Source organism: Bos indicus, chromosome 5, assembly GCF_029378745.1.
Source record: "Bos indicus isolate NIAB-ARS_2022 breed Sahiwal x Tharparkar chromosome 5, NIAB-ARS_B.indTharparkar_mat_pri_1.0, whole genome shotgun sequence".
Taxonomy (NCBI): Eukaryota; Metazoa; Chordata; class Mammalia; order Artiodactyla; family Bovidae; genus Bos; species Bos indicus.
The window spans coordinates 114,133,273-114,152,251 of NC_091764.1; the positions used below are offsets into that span (position 1 = coordinate 114,133,273).

At 51.6% G+C, this 18,979-nt stretch overlaps 1 protein-coding gene across 2 annotated transcripts in view; it reads right to left on the bottom strand.

Moving 5' to 3' along the window:
* Positions 1–5,236: 5,236 nt before the first annotated feature.
* The window catches only part of ARFGAP3 (ARF GTPase activating protein 3), a 50,045-nt gene continuing 36,302 nt past the window's right edge, over positions 5,237–18,979 (bottom strand). The window contains exons 12-17 of one of the 2 annotated variants that reach the window (XR_011566886.1): positions 17,244–17,375; positions 13,395–13,518; positions 12,325–12,415; positions 7,538–7,659; positions 6,042–6,345; positions 5,237–6,004 (exon numbers count right to left, since the gene is read on the bottom strand). Coding sequence is in view for 1 of the 2 variants with exons in the window: in XM_070790531.1 (XP_070646632.1) it covers positions 6,328–6,345; positions 7,538–7,659; positions 12,325–12,415; positions 13,395–13,518; positions 17,244–17,375 (487 nt within the window). In the remaining variant the exon portion in view is untranslated. Of the gene's footprint in view, positions 6,346–7,537; positions 7,660–12,324; positions 12,416–13,394; positions 13,519–17,243; positions 17,376–18,979 lie in introns of both variants that reach the window. The other variant, XM_070790531.1, reaches the window with a different exon arrangement.

Consider the following 18,979-nt stretch of genomic DNA (forward strand, 5'->3'; position numbering starts at 1 on the left):
GAGTTCATGGTCTGAGCCACAGTCAGCTCCTGGTCTTGTTTTTGCTGACTGTATAGAGCTTTTCCATCTTTGGCTGCAAAGAATATAATCAATCTGATATCGGTGTTGACCTTCTGGTGATGTCCATGTGTAGAGTCTTCTCTTGTGTTCTTGGAAGAGTGTGTTTGCTATGACCAGTGCGTTCTCTTGGCAAAACTCTATTAGCCTTTGCCCTGCTTCATTCCATATTCCAAGGCCAAATTTGCCTGTTACTCCAAGTGTTTCTTGAGTTCCTACTTTTGCATTCCAGTCCTCTATAATGAAAAGGACATCTGTTTTGGGTGTTAGTTCTAAAAGGTCTTGTAGGTCTTCATAGAACCGTTCAACTTCAGCTTTACTGGTTAACCGTTCAACTTCAGCTTCTTCAGCGTTACTGGTTGGGGCATAGACTTGGATTACTGGTTGGATTACTTGGATTACTGGTTAACCGTTCAACTTCAGCTTTACTGGTTAACCGTTCAACTTCAGCTTCTTCAGCGTTACTGGTTGGGGCATAGACTTGGATTCCTGGTTGGATTACTTGGATTACTGGTTGGATTACTTGGATTACTGGTTAACCGTTCAACTTCAGCTTCTTCAGCGCTACTGGTTGGGGCATAGACTTGGAACTATAGGCTCCATAGTTGTGGCAAACGGATTTAGTTGCTCCAAGGCATGTGGCATCTTCCACGACCAGGGATCGAACCCGTGTCCCCCCTGCACTGGTGGGTGGATTTTAAACCACTGGACCACCAGGGAAGTCCTCCCCTTCCTTTGTCTTGTCACTTCTCTGAGGATTTAGTATACTTTTGTTAAGATGCTACAGAAGCCCGGTTCTAACCACACCTGCTCCCATGCGTATGCGCAATGTACATGTCAGTACTTGTTTGTTTTTCTCATGTTAGTCTGCCTTTAGTTACTCTAATTTTACAGGGCCTGGGCCAGCGAACCTAGGAGGGTAGAAGGAAAAAGAATTTTTCTTCCCCTACACTGACTGCACTGAAGCCAGGTTGGGCTTCTCAGGACCTCCCCTCTGGAGCCTCAGATGAGCAGGACAGAGGCCAGGAAGGGGACAGGACAGCCGCAGGGAGCCTGCTGGAGGATGGTCGTACGGGGGTGTATTGAGAGCACATGCAGAAGCTTCAGTGAGACCGCTACAGCGAGGCCGCCCTGAACGTGGGGCCCCAGGCTGGCACCCCTCCATTTACCTGTGTGAGCTGACACTGCCTGCCTCTGTGCTCTCTCTGTGAAAGCCTGCCTGCAGGGGGCCTCACCCTGCCTCACTCGAAGGCCCAAGCCCCAGGCCTGCGGTGTGCCGGGGGCCCCACTAGGCACCTCCTGCCCTTCCCATGGTTCCCTTCATCCCCTGTGAGATGATGGACCCTGCTCTTTTACTTAAAAAAAAAAAAACAAGCATTATTTGTCTGCCCTGGATCTTTAGTTGCAGCATGTGGGATTTAAGTTCCCGGACAAGGGTTTGAACCCTGGCCTCCTGCACTGAGAAAGCAGTCTTAGCCACTGGGCCACCAGGGAAGTCCCCTCCTCTCCCCATTTCCACAACGACGCCATGAGACTGTCATCGCCCCTCATAGCCCTGAACTAGCTCTCAACCACCACCCGTGAGGGCTCCTTCCTGGCAGAAACGACCTCTGGGGAAAGGCCTGGAGGAGAGACGAGCCTGGCAGCCCTGGGGCCCGCAAAGGGCTGACGGGGAGGAGACCTGCAGGGTCTGTGGGCCACTCTGCGTCCAGGACTCAGAGGAGCAGAAAGCAGCTGTAGAGGCTGTGGGCTGGGCGGACAGGAGCCCCTCTGCGTGTGGGGGCTGCATAGGAGGGATCCTGGGCTGCAGCATCCCCCTGAAACTGGAGACAGCAGGGCCTCAGGGTGGGAGGCTGTGTCGGGGGGAACACCCAGGAAGAAGCCTCTGCAGGCCCACCGGCTCTTCGCATGCTGAAGGTGGGGGCCAAAGGGTGGCCTGAGTCACTGGGCAGGGGCCTGGCGGGTGCTGCTCTCCCTAAGGCCCCGGTGGTCCTTGGAGGACCAGGAAGGGGTGAGGTGGGGAGGCCAAGGAAGAGGCTGCCTGCACGTGTGAGGTCTCGGGGGAATGTGTTTGAGGGAAGGGCGTTCTGGACGTTCCACAGGAACCTCCAGAGCTGGACTTGAATGCCCGGCAGTGATGACCGGGTGCCTGAGCCCCACGCACGGCTGCTGTCTCCAGCCTGGGGGGACTCTGAAGCCTGGGGACCCCTCCTCCAGCTGCCCGCTCACGCAGAGGGGCTCCTGTCCTCCCAGTCCACACCTTCCACAGCTCCTTTCTGCTCCTCTTGAGTCCTGGACTCAGTGGCCCCTTGCAGGCCTTAGCTCTGTCTCTCTTCCCGGCCTTTCCAGGCCACCGGCACCTGCCCGGGGTACAGCCCCTAGGGAGGCCAGCGCCCACGCCTGAGGTGTGTGGTGAGACATGGGCACTGCTCACCAGCAGGTAGGAGGATCAGAGGCTGTGAGAGAGGCACTGGGGGCTCAGGCGACCAAGGTCAAGTCTGGGGCAGGCGGCAGGGCTGGATGGGGTAGGAGGTGGGTGATCAGGTGCAGGGAGGGGGCACCAAGCCTCAGGGTGAAGCTGGGACACTCAGCAGGCAGAGGGGCTCCAGGACCCCGCACCTCGGTTCCTGGAGAGGGACCTGCACAAGAGGGACCCTGGTGTCTCCTTCTGTCTGTCCATCCATCTGTCTGTGCCAGGCCCACAGCTGGCGTTCCTGCCACTGTGCTCTTGTTTTCGTGAGACAAAGGACCTGGCAAGCAGATGATAAGAACTACAAACAGAGGAAAACGGGCCTGGGATGGAGGGGACGGGAGAAAGCACAGGTGCCTTTGTAAATGGATCACGTGACTCAGTGCAAACAAGGGTGTCTGAGCGCACCACCAGGAGAGCAGGGCAGTTTTTGGGTCTGGGAGGGAGGTCAGTGACCCCACATCCTGAGCACAGAAGCACCTCTGGGATGACAGGAGAAGCCACTGAAGCAGGAGCTGGGTGGGGCCTCGGGCAGGACCCTGGGGAAAGCAAAAGGAGAGCAGGACTGGGGCACAGAAGTGCCTGGCAGTGGGCTGCAAGTTTTATTTTTATTTTTTTAAATATTTATTTGGCTGCACTGTCTTGGCTGCGGCACACAGGCTCTTCAGTCTTCGCGGTGGCACATGGGATCTAGTTCCCTAACCAGGGATCCAACCGGGTCCCCTGCATTGGGAGTGCAGGCTTAGCCGTTGGACCACCAGGGAAGTCCCTGCAATTTTTAGAAGGGAGGTCAGGGTCATTGAGAAGGGAAGCGACCTGATGGGGTGGGCAGGAGGTGGGAGTGAGGGGCTCCCTGGCCAGCACCCAGGAGGCCCACCCACGTCAGAAAAGCATCCTGCAGAGTGGAGGTCCAGGCAGAGGCACTGACAGATGGAAGGGGCCAGCAAGGAGACCCAGGATCCCGAGGTGCCGCCCCAGGATTTTGGGGCAGGGTCATATTTGCACTAGGTGTTCAGGCTGAGCATCCAGAGGTAAGGACACAGGTGTCCTAGACCCTCAAACTGCCCATGTGCAAGTGGGGGTGGGCAGGTTTCAGCCCAAGTCCTGGCATCCATCTAAGGCCTTCAAGTCGGCTCTGCTTGGCCCCCAGCATCACCCAGCACCCTCCGCCCCCGCCGAGCCCCGTGGTCTCACCGTCCACATCCATATACCTACATTTCCAATAGCTCTCGAAGTGATCAAAAAGTACTGCATTTTCAAAGAGAACCTGTTCTGGTAAAACACTCCCCACTTCCCGTCCCCACATGCCTCCTTTGTTTTCTGTTTCACAGAAATACCTGGTCCTCACAGGCTTTGCTCTCAGGAGCAAAAGCATAATAAACACCTTTTCCAAAGCCCCACTGCTTGACCCTTCAGACCGGTCTTAGCCAGTTTCCTCCGGGTCCCTGGGTCGTCATAGCACCATTTTTTTTTTAATCAATAGATCCCAAATGTGATTTGTTAGAACAATTATTAACTCACATCTTTACTATTTGAGGCACTCATGCAAACTGATTCCAAAACAAAACACCAAGTCCCAAGGGTAAGTGGACAAGGAACACAAACTCAAGTGTCTCTCGCGCACACACACACACAGACACACACACATGCTGGGGTGAGGTGGGGTGGGGTGGGGTGAGCCCACCAGAGGGGGCTCCTCCAGCCTGGCCCTGCAGTCCCGGGCCCTTCCACGTGCAGAGGGTCAGTGACGGGGAGAAGCATGGCCAGAGTCGAGGGAGGCCCTTCTGCTAAGTCTCATTCGCCTCCTCTGTAAAATGGGACCATAATCTGTTCGGAGGGTCTCCTGGAGGTGTTTGAGCCCTGGCCCTGGCCTGGAGAGGGTTGACCCAGTGTGGGAGCATCTCATGAACTGTTACGGACTGAACTGTGTCTCCCTAGAGTTTAACATGACTGCATTCGGAGGTGGGGCCTTTAAGGAGGCAATTAAGCTTAAAGGGGCCCAGATCCTTATTATAATGGCGCAAGTCCCTTTATAATAGGACTGGTGCATTATAATAAGAGGGAGAGACAGCAGAGTGGGGCGGTGGGAGCGGGGGGTGCAGCCGTCTACAAGCCCACCCACGACGCCACCTTGATCCTCCACGTCTCGCTTTCAGAAGTGTGAGAAAGTACACTCTGTTGTCTAAGCCGCCCTGGCTGTGGCACTGTGTTAGGGCAGCACCTTGTTAGGGCAGCGCCTTGGGCTTGAAAGCGCCACTCTGCACACCCTCGCTTTCAACAAGGGCTCCTGCCCTGCTCCTGCACTCTGGACAACACCCCAGTGCAGGGAAGGCACACCTTGGGCCCCAGTCAAGTCAAGAAAGTCAAGAAAGTGAAAGCTGCTCAGTTGTGTCCGACTCTTTGCGACCCCATGGACTGTAGCCCACCAGGCTCCTCTGTCCATGGAAATCTCCAGGCCAGACTACTGGAGTGGGCAGCCATTCCCTTCTCCAGGGGATCTTCCCAACCCAGGGATCGAACCCAGGTCTTCCACATTGCAGGCAGATTCTATACCATCTGAGCCCCCAGGGTAGCCCCAGACCCACACAGGAAAAACAGATCCATCTGGAATTACATCCTAATCAAATGCACACTAATGTTATACCACGAGCCCTGACTCTAGACTCATCACAAAAACTTTTGTAAAAAAACAAAAAGTAGGGAACGCAATCTGCTGCAACTGTTTATTATATTCAGAAGTCTACAAATTTGAGCTTTTAAGAAAAATTCACAAAATACTCAGTTGAAACCACATATCTGGTTCATCAAATTTCGAATATATTTTACTGTGCTGAACAATATATTCTAATGCTGTCTAAAACACAGCCAAATTATTTTTCATTCATTTGTACACATTCTGTCATTTTTTGAAAACCAAAATTAAGATAAAAAATATTAAGAAAACTATCCAATTACAACTACTGTTTCCCCATAAACTGAAATATTTTCTGTGGGTGTATCTTCTCACCTTATTCATTTTTTACTTCTGTATACCATATTGATTTATAAATGCACTTAGGGAGTTCTCATCTTCCATTTCTCATAAATTCAAACAGTGACACCTTGTCAAAAGATTAATTTGCTTGGCAACGCAGAAGCTTGGGCTGTTAAAAGCACTCACTGAAAATTATTTTTAAATTTATAGATCATATAAAACAAACAATTTCAAAGGGACAGACGTCTTCAGACATTATTTGAAATTACCTTAAGATGTGGAAGTATCGATGAATCAATCTATCAAATTAGACACCAGCTATTTTTGGTCTTTTATTTTTATTCTTTGTTCCCTTTTTAATGAAGTGTGTGTTGTAAGTTTTGTTTCTCCAGGCCCTTCTCATATCAGCTGATTCGGGCAGCCTTTAGCCCATGAGTCTCACCGCAGTGAGACACCCTCCCCTCCCCCAGTGAAGAGAGGCCGAGGAGCCCTCGACTCCAGACCTCCTGCTCTTAGAACCAGAGTCCCTCGACTCCAGACCTCCTGCTCTTAGAACCAGAGTCCAAGGAAATAAAGCAGGGATGTGCATGGATGTGCCAGACAGAAGTAACACAAAACCGAAATTACAATGAAGCTTCTACTATATCAAAAATGAGAATTTCTCAAAAGAAATATTAAAAATCAGCCATGAATACATATATACCACGAGAAAAAGTAGCAAAACAATCTGCCCAAAGCCAGCTGGTCTTCACTGCAGCCTGTGATGTGGTCACTGGTTCACGAAAAGAGGAATTTCTCCAGGAAACACGCACCGAAAACATCAGTGTTAGGAACCGTAGCGATCCTGCAGAGAAAACCAACACGGGAGTCCATCGGCGTCGGCATCGGCTCCGCATTCTCAGTATCAGCGAAACAGATGCCTCGGTGACAGGGGCCCGCGGCCGAGGAAGCGGGAACCGGAGCCCCTGGGCGGCGGGAGGGGCCGTGAGGGGCGCGAGGCCGCGCGGGGGGACAGAGGCACACACGTGGAGTCTGAACCCCGAAATTCTGGGTCAGCTGAGTGGTCTCACCAGGAGCAGCTTAACCTCTGTGCCTCTGTTTCTTCATCTACAAAATGGGGATGATCATCTATAAAGAGGGATGTCACTTCCTTGGAAGGACTGAGGTGGGCCCGGCTGACCTAAGGGACATGTAAGAGCTCTGGGAATTCTAACCCAAGCTTGTGCCGACAGCAGCTGCTGGCCCAGGGCGGAGGAAGCTTCCATAGCAGGGGTGCCTCCCCACCTGGAAGACCCCCCCTTAGAGGCATCAGTTCACGCCTATCAGGTCCTGCTCTCTGTGGCTGCGTTTCCCGTTCATGAGTGTCCTAAAATAACTTGATGTAAGCAGGAAGGTTCACGGAATAGCCTTCAGATAATTAGAGCTGGCCTTCAAGTGTTATACACAAGTGTGTTCCACCCTCGCCTCGTTTAAAAGATTGAAACACACAATCTAAATGCTCAACTTGGGGAATAGTTAAATAAATTACATGCATTTTTGCTCAACAGAATGTACTGAATAGCTTCCAAAGAATTTTGAATTACATGCAAATGCTCATAACAAAACATCAGGAAGAAAAAGAGGATATAAAATCACATATACAATATAATCCTTTAACGTTTTTAAACAGGTATGCATAGAAATCTAGAATTAGAATAAACCAAAATATTAATGAACGTTTTCCTTGGGAGGTGGGTGGGGTTATGGGCAATTTTTAACTTTGTTCTTATTTATTTTTGTTTTTTAACATAAGAGAAAAGTAGTAATGATCATGACAATTCCTGTAACAATTCCTCTGGAGTCATAAACTAGAAAATTTAAACAAATATGAAATTACAAGTTCTGGTTTTCATGATGTCCTGGGTTACACTGTAGCAAACACATAAATCGAGAATATAAAACCTAATTTTCTAGCAATTAAAGAGTGGTCCAAATCTCATTTTCGAAATTACGAACCCACCACCAAACTCAGTTACCGCAGTCCCCATCTCACTGACCTGAATGGAAGTCATGACTCCGTTAGCAAAGACGGAGAGCTTTCCGGCAACCGACCTCACTCCCTGCTTGAACTGGGCCATGTCGGGAGCTGTGGGCAGCACACTGGTGAGGTTGTAGCTTCCTGCACACAGAGCAGATGGTGGCTTGTCACTCGTCACTCCACCGCAGCAACAGTGCAGCCAGCGTCCAGGGACTGGAGAGCTTGGGGGATGCGCCCCCCGCCCCCAATGCCCACGGGCAGCAGCTGTGGTTAAGGGACAGGACCCGGGGATGGGTTTCAGTGCCAGCCCCACCATGAACCAGCTGCAAGACCCCACAGTGAGAGAGGATGTGGCATTAGGTCTTAGGACCATTAGGGGCTCAAATACTGGCACTGACACTTCCAAGCTGTGTGTCTTTGGAGAGATTCCTTAGCCTCTCTGGGCCCCCGTTTCCTCCAGGCACTTAACACAAGATCTGACAGGTAAGAACTCGGTACGTGGCAGATGGGCGGACATCAGTAGGTTTTTCGGGCTCAGCATCAGTTCCCCCTCTGGTGAAAGCCCTCCTCCCTTCTTTGCGAGGTCTCTCCCCTGATCCCTCCCGAAACTACGGTGGATACGTGACCCAGACCTGGCCAATCAGAGGGATTCCCATCTACTCAAGGGAGGGGACCGTCTGCTTGCTCTGGGGTTACTGGTGGGACAGTGAGCTGCTCTAGCTGTCTGTGGCAAGGGCTGCCCCCCTCCCACCCACCCCTCAAGGAGGAGGAGGAGGAAGCCTGTCTCAGAGCAACAAAAGGAGGCTGCCAGACGGGGAAGGCTCCTGATGGCCAGCTCCCAGGCAGAGGCTGACCCCTCACCTTCACTGAGGCCCGGGTCAGCTGGGTCTCTCTGCTGCCTAGGTTTTGGTTCGTCCCAGCACAGACACGCACACGTGGCCACCAGCCCAAGTGACGCACGTCCGAGTCATCAGCCATCAAGGGTCTCCGAGCCAACAAGTAGGCTTTGGTGGCGTGCTCTTGCCACTCAGTTGAGATCGGGCGCTGGAGGGGCTCAGAGACTGAGTGACCCCAAACCTGGGGTCCCCCAGGGAGCCAGCCCAGCTGCCCTTGGCTCCACATGTGACCCGTCTACACCCGCCTGCCCCTTAAGCAGAAGCCAGGTATCTTGCCAGGAACTAAATGGAAGATACACGTTTACCTCCAGCACAGGGGCCACCGGGAGAGACCCTGTGTTTCCCACAGTACTGCTCCCACACTGACCACTGGGGGATGGGCCCAGGGGCGGCCACCTCCCCCTCTCTGCCTCCAGGTGATTTTTTAAAATTTGGTGGCCCTTTGCCATGTCTTCCCATGTGGCTCAGCTAGTAAAGAATCTGCCCACAATGCGGGAGACCTGGGTTCGATCCTTGGGTTGGGAAGATCCCCTGGAGAAGGGAAAGGCTACCCACTCCAATATTCTGGCCTGGAGAATTCCATGGACTGTATAGTCCATGGGGTCGCAAACAGCTGGACACGACTGAGCGACTTGCACTCACTTTACTTGCCGATGACAGAGCGGCAGCCTAGCCCAGGGGCAGGACTTGGGTTCGAAACCCAGCACGGCAGGGCTGTCAGCCTGTGGGATGAGTCTTAGGAGAAGCAAAGAGCTCGTGCAAGACCTGGAGCCCAAAGGGCCCAAGTCACAGCCGCTTTCCAGAGGTCAGCGGAGGTGACCTTGGCACCAGAGCCTCCAGTTACAAGTTTCCTACTCAGCAGCATTTAAAGGGGAGGGCAAGGCCAAGGTGGGAGGTTTAAGCTGGAACCAGAGCCCCTTGGGTGCACGGACTTCCCTTCGCTCAGGCTGGCGCGACTCCAGTTTGTGCAGCTGAACTTGCCAGTGACCCCACCGCACAGCTGTGACGTGTGACACACACGTTCAGCAAGTCGCCAAGCAAAACCTCCCGACGGCCAACTGAGGTCCGTGCTTTGGAGGCTGGCAGACCCCAAGAGGCCAGGTTCCTGGGCTCGGTGAGCCAGAGCCAGGACAGGGGAGGGTGGCTGAGGGGCCTTGCAGGAACCTCAAGATCCGGGGCAAGGGCAAACACGCTGGGGGTCCCCCTGTGATGCCGGGCAAGTGCGCACAGAGCCTGGACACAGGGTCCGCAGTGCCCTGGCAGTCCCACGGGGCCCTATTCAGACTCAGATGATGGGAATCATTTCTGGAAAGAAATACCCTAGAGGGGCAGGCTGGGTTTGCAGTTTCTTTTGTTCCAGCACTGCTCTCACAGAGCCACCTCTGCTCTGTCATCCGTGTGCTGAGCGGCGACCTCCGAGGCAGTGCCCGGGGATGGCGGGCCCCGGCTGACCCTGCTCTAGAGTGACCACCGTGGCTGCTTGTGTGTGTTCCTCAGCCAGTCCCTCCAAGATCCTGGAAGGGAATGGTGCCCCTGCAAATGCCAGGGTTAAGCCACACCCCCAGGAAGTATTTTTGCTTCACAAGGAGGCATTTCCAGTCTGGAACTGTCTTTCCCTGAACGCTGAAGAGATTATAAAGGTGACTGTGACCCACCCCGTGTGCTGATACTTCATAGACGGGGAAACAGTCTAAGATAAGGAGCACAGAACACGCTCTTAAAACCAGCGTTTGCCCTTTGTTGAAATGCACTCTAAATAAACGGGTAAATATTTAATGAGAGTTGTTCAATGAGCTCCCATTTAGAGCAGTTATTAAAGGCATCTGATGAGAGATGCAGAGATGAGAGGGGATTCGTGGTCTGAACCATCTGGGGGATCTGAAATGGAGAGGGGAGTAGGCCCTTGGCCACTGGGGAGGGGATGGGGTCCCTGGGCGGCCTTGCATAACCCCAGGGCACCCCCATGGTGACTTCGAGTCCTCAGCGCGGGAGTTGTCTTGGATCCACAAGGGCCAAGAAAATTAATGGACCTTTGTTCTCTGAAAGGGGACAGGAAGGTAAACATAGGCTGGCCAGAGCCCGCCTTCAACAACTGGAAAAGGCTGCTCATTTGATCTCTGAAGGCTTTTTTTTTTTTTTAACAAACAATGTTTCAGAGTGAGACTTCCAGTAACTAAAATTACAAAAACACATACAGCTGGGGGTGATTTTCAAACCTGATAGGTTCTCTGGCTGCCCTACCTCCGTGCCAGGGCGCCTGCAAGGAGGCAGGCCTGACCCATGGGTCAGCCGAGCACCCCTCTGCCGGCGGGTGGGGCGGCCACACAAGGAAATCTCCCGGAAGAGAGGCCGGGACACCGGAAGTTCACAGATGAGAACGCAGCTTCTCCTGCTGGAGGCCAGAGGGCGGCCCTGCTCTGCCTGTTTCCGGGTCGGTGCTTGGGGGGTAGACTTGGGGGACAGCTAGAACCCTCTCTCCCCTCTCGCCATAGCACAGCAGCCTGGCAGTGCCCGCTGCACCCAGAGGGCCACAGTGGCTCTTGATACGCCCCCCAAACCCCATCGCAGAAGGTCCGAGGTACTGGGGTCTCCGGCCATGGCCTTCTCCCCCCATGGCCTTCTCTATGGCTGCAGGGCCGCCCGTGTGGGTCCCTCCCTGCCCGCGCCCAGCTCCTCCAGGGCTGGAAACGAGGGTGCAGGCAGTGCTGGGCCCTGAAGGCCTTGGAGAGCCCCCTCCCCTGGGCGTTCCTGCTGATGAATGGGCTCCTGAAAGGACCTCAGAGGACCCTGCCCCTGGAAGGTTGGCTGTGACTCAAGAGGGACACTGGCCCTTTCCCTGCCCCCAAGGCCTGACTGAGCAGGACTGGAGCAGACTGACAGCTCAGGGTCAGAGGCCCAAGCAGAGGCACATGCTTCTCAATGTTCGTGACGGGCCTGTGCACTGAGGCTCACTACCTGGGGTGCCCAGACATCTCCTCATCTGGGTCTGGACCCTCCTCTCCACCTCCCTGGTTCCAAAGTCCATCTGTCTCCAGGGAAGGCCGAGGCTGGTGGAGTCACCTGTTCCATCTGCCCTGCCTACTCCTGGGGCCTGGGAGGGGCCCCTGGGGGTCTGCCGTGTCCAGATCCCAGGGGGCTCCCATTGATATCTGTCCCAGTGCTTAGGGGGCACTTGATAAAAAGTACCCCACTTATGCCCCAGTACATGCTTGTGAGGCAGGTATTACCCACCCACTTTACAGAGGAGGAGACTGAGGCCGAAGGCAACCTGAAATACTCCAGGATTCACAGTTAGGGAGTGGGTCACGTCACACAAGAGCCCAGGGCTGTCCCCTCCAAGGCTGTAACACCATACAAACTAGATCTCATGTTCACACTATGCTAGGAAACCCACCCATCCCCCCACACCCCCTGCTGCCATGACAACACTTCAGGAAGACAACTTCCTGAAACTGCAGGTAACTTTGGGGAGGTTGCTTAAATGTCATGACCTGACCTCTTCACATGCAAAGCCTGGAACAACAACTTCTGCTCTGCCTCACTGATAGGGGCCGTGTGTGTGTGTGTGTGTGTGTGCACGCGCGCGTGCTCAGTCCCTTAGTCGTGTCTGACTTCCTGAGACTCCCACAGCCTGCCAGGCTCCTCTGTCCATGAGATTTCCCAGGCAAGAATACTGGAGTGGATTGGATCCACTCCAGGGGATTTTCCTGACCCAGGGATTGAACCCATGACATCTCTTGCATCTCCTACATCGGCAGGCAGGTTCTTTACAACTGCGCCACCTGGGAAGCCCTGGGAGCATCAAATAACGGCTGCCAACAGTCTTGGAAAGGTAAGAAGTCCTATGCAGAGAAGATGGAGGCGCGATGGAGACCAGCCTCATCTCCCACCCGCCTGCCCTGCCTATTACCTGCCGTCTGCTTCCTCTGCTCATCGAACAGGTCAGCTGAGCTGATGGAAGAACTTGCCGAAAGCCTCTCCAGCCGAGCCCTGGCTTCGTACTAGAGGAGAGCAGCAAGAAAAGGAAAATCAGGCTCCAAAATCATGAGCAATTCTGCAGAAAGGATCACTGAGGAGCTATCACGGCGCTGGGGTTCCGCAGTCACAAGTAGACAGATAAATGCCCAAAGCCATGGCCAAGGTCGGTCAGTGGGGGGGCCCAGAGGGAGGGTGACAGTGACGGCTCTGTCTCGGTGCTGCCGCCACCCAGCTGCCAGGAAAGGCCGCTCCACGAGCCTCTCTCCCGACAGCCTTCTGTTATTCGCTGACTGAACTTGAGTGCTGTCTACTTTAAGACAAGGCCACATTTAGGGGGTGGAGAACAACCAGATGTCGGGTCTAAATACTCTCAAAATGCTGGTGGAATTTCTATTGCTACAAAATAAACTCAGTACACCTCAGGAAATAATTCTCTGCGTTATGCAAGAAGCCTAGTGATAACCCGCATCGCTAAGAATTTCATGTAAGCACACAACTACTCCACAAGGAGAAGGGACATTTCAGGCTCCCCATTTCCATTTGAGTCTTACTGTTTAGCCAGACTCCACTGAGATAAGCTCATTAATATCTCTGAGAAAAGAGGCAACAATCTCTCTTCTGAAAATAAATATACCTACCTTCGAGAAACAGCTATATACTACATTTAGCTATGGTTAAGAAAACTACTAAGGACATTACAGGTGTATCAAAAATTCCTGAAATTTATTCAAAAGATATTGAATGGACAGCTATTCAAAGCACTGGGAAAGGAATAAGAGGAAATATAACACAGGCCCTACCTTTCCATCACTCTTCTAGCTGGAGCAGCCAAGTGGGACCACTAGGCAGAAGGACGTGGGTTCGAGTCCTGCCCTGGGGACAGGGGAACCTTGCAGCCTGAGTCCATCTCACTTAGTACCCAGTACCTCCTCCCACTCCTTCCATGCCCCTGGCTTGCTTTCTGCTCTGTGGGGACCACACAGAACCTCTCTGGACACTTACATCAGCTTTGGCTTGCCTTCCAAAGTACATATCTGAAGAAATGGCTTTGACGTTGCCAAACTTCTTCTGGGCCTCATCTGTATTTTCAGCTGGCTCAGAGTCTGGCTTGCGGCGAGTGGTAGGTCTGCAGTTAGAAACAGCCAAGGCAGGAATGACGTCAGCAAGGTGGTGGAGCAGGAGTTTTTCACATTATCCCCCAGAGAACACTGGTGTGTGTGTGTGTGTGTGTGTGTGTGTGTGTAATTTGGTTGATTTTTGTTTTTATTTATTTGGCTGCACCAGGTCTTAGGTGCAGCGTGCGAGATCTAGTTCCCCAACCAGGGATTGAACCCACACCCTCAGCAATGAAAGTGCAGAATCCTAACCACTGGATCACCAGGGAATTCCTGAGAATACTGGTTCTGACAATCACCCACAGATGAGCATGCCTTTGTGGGAGTCCAGGAGTCCAGCAGCGAGGTTCCAACACGCTGTTGGAGCAAAAAGAATCCAAGACTGGTTGCACCGAAGAGGTAAGAGGAAGAGTTTCACTTGCTCACGCTATTCCTCCTCCCAGGCAGCGCTGCTCAGGGCCAGGTGGGGTCCACTCGGCCTGCCAGGGGGAAAGGCGCGAGGCGGGTGGCAGGGTGCCCGGTTTCCAAGGATGCCTAGGGCTTCCTCATCCACCCGGAACAGTGAGGGGATCTACCTGGCTGAGGCGCTGGGAGGGGCTGCCAGGGCTGAGAACTCAAAGGCATGCGGATTCTACTAACCACTTCCTGGGCTCCACGGCAGGCCTGCTCACAAACCACTGGGTGCACTTTGCCTGTGGAGCCCCCAGTGGCCCATGGGGCCGCCAGGGCTGACCCATGAACCCTCCCTCCTGCACACACCCTGGTAAGTGTGCCTGACTCTGGGCTGGCAGAAAAGTACACTGACTTCAACCTTCCAGGGCACCATCCTAGGGGAAGCAAGCAGGAGGCTCTCATCCCTGTGTGTGGGACGGAGAGAAGACAGGCCATCTTAAGACTTCACCCCCCAAAAGGGGTAAGCGGGGAGGAGAGAGTGCATCCATAGAAAAGGCCTGAGAACACCCCAGAGTCTCCAGCAGGGCGGACAGTTGATGGCATTTCTCATCCAAAGCTGAGCAGGAAAGACTGGAAGACGTGATTCCTCCTTCAAATGCAAAGACTGCAGCACGACTCCAAGGAACACGAAATGTGATACCACAAGGGGAAACAGTAATTTCCTAGTAACCGACCCCAAATAATTTCCTGACAAAGAATTCAAAATAATTGCTTTAAGGAAGCTGATCAACCTTCTAGCTTCAAGCACAAGCTGGAATCAAGACTGCCGGGGTTTGGGTGGGTGGGTGGGGGAGTGGCGGGGGGAGGTGGGAAATAACAATAACCTCAGATATGCAGATGACACCACCCTATGGCAGAAAGTGAAGAGGAACTAAAGAGCCTCTTGATGAAAGTGAAAGAGGAGAGTGAAAAAGCTGGCTTAAAGCTCAACACTCAGAAAACTAAGATCATAGCATCTGGTCCCATCACTTCATGGGAAATAGATGGGGAAACAGTGGAAACAGTGACAGACTTTATTTTCTTGGGCTATAAAATCACTGCGGATGGTGATTGCAGCCATGAAATTAAAAGACACTTGCTTCTTGGAAGAAAAGCTAAGACCAACCTAGACAGCATATTAAAAATCAGAGACCTTACTTTACTAACAAAGGTCCGTAGAGTCAAAGGCTATGGTTTTTCCAGCAGTCACATACGGATGTGAGAATTAAAGCTGTGCGCCGAAGAATTGATGCTTTTGAACTGTTGAGTTGGAGAGTCCCTTGGACTGAGAGGAGATCAAACCAGTCAATCCTAAAAGAAATCATCCCTGAATATTCACTGGAAGGACTGATGCTGAAGCTGAAGCTCCAATAATTTGGCCACCTGATGCAAAGAACTGACTCATTGGAAAAGACCCTGATTCTGGGAAAGATTGAAGGCAGAAGGAGAAGGGGATGACAGATGACAAGATGATTGGATGGCATCACCAACTCAATGGACATGAGTTTGAGCAAGCTCCGGGAGTTGGTGATGGACAGGGAGGCCTGATGTACTGCAGCCCATGGGGTCGCAAAGACTTAGACACAACAGAGTGACTCAACAACAACAACTATATATGTGTGTGTGTGTATCTGAATCACTTTGGTGTACACCAGAAACTAACACCACATCATAAATCAACTGTACTTCAATTTAAAAAAAAAGAAGGAAAGAATATCTTGAAACAAATGAAAATGGGAACACTTATGGGATACAGCAAAAGCAATACTAAGAAGGAAGTTTAATGCCAACAGGTGTATGAGGGGTGATCAACATCAGTAATCATCAGGGAAAGGCAAATCAAAACCTCACACCTGTTAGAACAGCCATTGTCAAGAAGATATGAGATAGGCGCTGGTAAAGACTGGAGAACAGGGAAACTTGGTACAGCAATGGTGGGAAAGGAGATCAGCACAGCCACACGGAAACAGCACAGAAGTTCATCAGAAAGTTAAAATTGGAACTGCCATCTGCTCCCACTTCTGGGTATAAATCTGAAGGAAACAAAGTCGGTAGCATGAAGAGATCTCTGCAGCCCATGTTCATGGCCAAGGTTTCCAGAGCAGTCAAGTCGTGGAAACAATCTGCGTATTTGTCAGTGGGTGAATGGCTAGAGAAAATATTATCCCACACACACAATGGGATAACATTCTGCTATAAAACAGAAGGAAATCCTGCCACTAAACGACAGTAGGGATGAACCTGGGGGACATTACACGAAGTCAGACAGAGAAAGACAGATACTGCATGTTCTCACTTGTGGGTAGAATCTAAAATTTTTTAAAAAAAGGTTGAACTCAAAGAAACAGAAACTAGAACAGTGGTTTCCAAGGAGGTGGGGGAAATGGGTAGACGCTGGTCAGAGGGTACAAACTCTTCATCATTTACAATAAGAAGAGTAAGTTCTGGGGACCCAACATCCTGACTAGTTAATAACCTGTAGTGTTACTTGAACTGTGGGAAGACAGTAGATCTGAAGTGTGCTCAGCACAAAGAACAAAAACAGCCAAAATAGGTTAAACTAATTTGAGGTAAGGCAAATGTATTTCTCATGTATAATGTAAGCACATGCCATTTTACTTTTTAAAAAGCCAACAGCAGTAATTCTGTAAAGGGATTTTAGGCCACTTTAAAAAGCCTGTAAATTCTATTTAGAAAAAAATGAATAAATATCCAAACCACACAACATTTGAAGGAATTCTGCTCCTTAAAATAGGCCTGTAATTTGACTTCAGTTCCACGGATCAATCAGTAAATACTGAGTACGCTGTGACACACACAAAGCACCGCTCCATGCTGCACAGGATACAAATGAGCAGGGCGGCAGTACATCCCAGTCACCGAGGACAATGCCAGGCCACACTTATTGTCCCAGCGTGCTAGGACTGTCCCCCTACACTCCCAGCACTTCCCTGGTTTAGACGACACGTCATTCAGCCCTTCATTCATGATCACCAGAAGCTGGAGACAGTTCTTCGACAGGTAAATGGATAAACAGACTCAATGATAAAGAGGGGTGAACACAGCAACACACACGAGTCTCAAGCGCGCTATGGACTGTTAAAGAAGTCTAACAAAGCCAGGTACTGCTCAACTCCAGGAGACGACCTTCTGGGAAAGGCAAAGCTGTAAGTTCAGGAGACAGACCAGGATACAAAGAATATTCTTGAAATAGTACAACACATTCATTTACTAGGGTTAGAGAATGTCCCTGGAGACGCATGTCGAGTCACAGTTTACAGTCCCACCCCTCTGGGGTCCGTACCTGTCTGTATAGCCTGTGTTTTTCGGAATTGGGTCAGTGTCTTTGATGGTCTCTTTCTTCCAATAGGAATCTGAACTGTCATCCCAGCTAGAGAAAGAACTGCTCCTCAGCTCCATGGGCTCGTCAAAGAACCTGTATGGGAGAGAGCAGAAGAGACTTTGGAGGACCTTACTGATGTCCACTCACATTGGGTACATGGGGACTGCACTTCCCAGACCCCCCCCTTGAAGCTGGGGGCGGCCGTGTGCAACAGGAGCAGACACGAGGCGAATCACTCCCAAGGCCTTTCGGGTGCCCAGTCCTCTCTTCCCTCCCGAGTGGAAGGGGTCGTGTTTTCCAGGTGCTGTAGCTTCAGACAGGTGACACCACCATCCAGCTGGACAATCAAGGTGCCACCAGAAGGACAGATCATCTATATCCTTAGCTGACTTCAGTGAACAAAGAAATAAACCATCACTGCGCTAAACCCTTAAGATCTGGGGTTGAGGGGGGCGGCGGTTGGTATTTATCACTGCAGCATAACCTAGCCTATCCCAACAGCCCAGGACATCCTTGAGGGTTACCTGACTATAGGCTGGTCATGCATGATGCTTCAGGAGGGTTTCCCTGGTGGTTCAGTAGGTAAAGAATCTGCCTGCAATGCAGGAGACCCAGGTTCAATCCCTGGGTGGAGAAGATCTGGAGAAGGAAACAGTGACCCACTCCAGTATTCTTGCTTGGAAAACCCCATGGAAAGAGGAGCCTGGCAGGCTATAGTCCATGGGGTTATAAAGAGTTGGACATGATTTAGCAAGTAAACCACCATCAATGCTTCAGGACCTGGAGAACTGACCCCATTCTAGGAGTCCCTTGTTGGTAACCCTGCCATGTGAGCCCTGGATAAGACATCACTCCTAACAGAAATCACCACTTAGTATTAGTCAGTCAGTTCAGTCACTCAGTCGTGTCCGACTCTTTGCGACCCCATGAATCGAAGCACGCCAGGCCTCCCTGTCCATCACCAACTCCCGGAGTTCACTCAGACTCATGTCCATCGAGTCGGTGATGCCATCCAGCCATCTCATCCTCTGTCGTCCCCTTTTCCTTCTGCCCCCAATCCCTCCCAGCATCAGAGTCTTTTCCAATGAGTCAACTCTTTGCATGAGGTGGCCAAAGTATTGGAGTTTCAGCTTCAGCATCAGTCCTTCCAATGAACACCCATGACTGATCTCCTTTAGGATGGACTGATTGGATCTCCTTGCAGTCCAAGGGACTCTCAGGAGTCTTCTCCAACACCACAGTTCAAAAGCATCAATTCTTCGGCGCTCAGCCTTCTTCACAGTCCAACTCTCACATCCATACATGACCACTGGAAAAACCATAGTCTTGACTAGACGGACCTTTGTTGGCAAAGTAATGTTTCTGCTTTTTAATATGCTATCTAGGTTGGTCATAACTTTCCTTCCAAGGAGTAAGCATCTTTTAATTTCATGGCATAAGTGATGCTAATTGGCCTCATTCTGGAGTCAGATGCAGAGCTACGATTGTTGATCACCGGACCATCACGCAGATGCTCTTTCAGACTGGAGCCGGAAGTGGACTTGGTAAGCGTCTCAAAGGGGACGCTGGCCTGCTGGGTCAGTTTACACTCTCGTTAGCTGATCATCATTGAGCAGGGAGTGGCTCAGAGAGCAAAACTCAATGGCAGATTCAGGTCCTATGTCGGGGGAGAAAGATCTTTGACGGAGAGCAGCAGG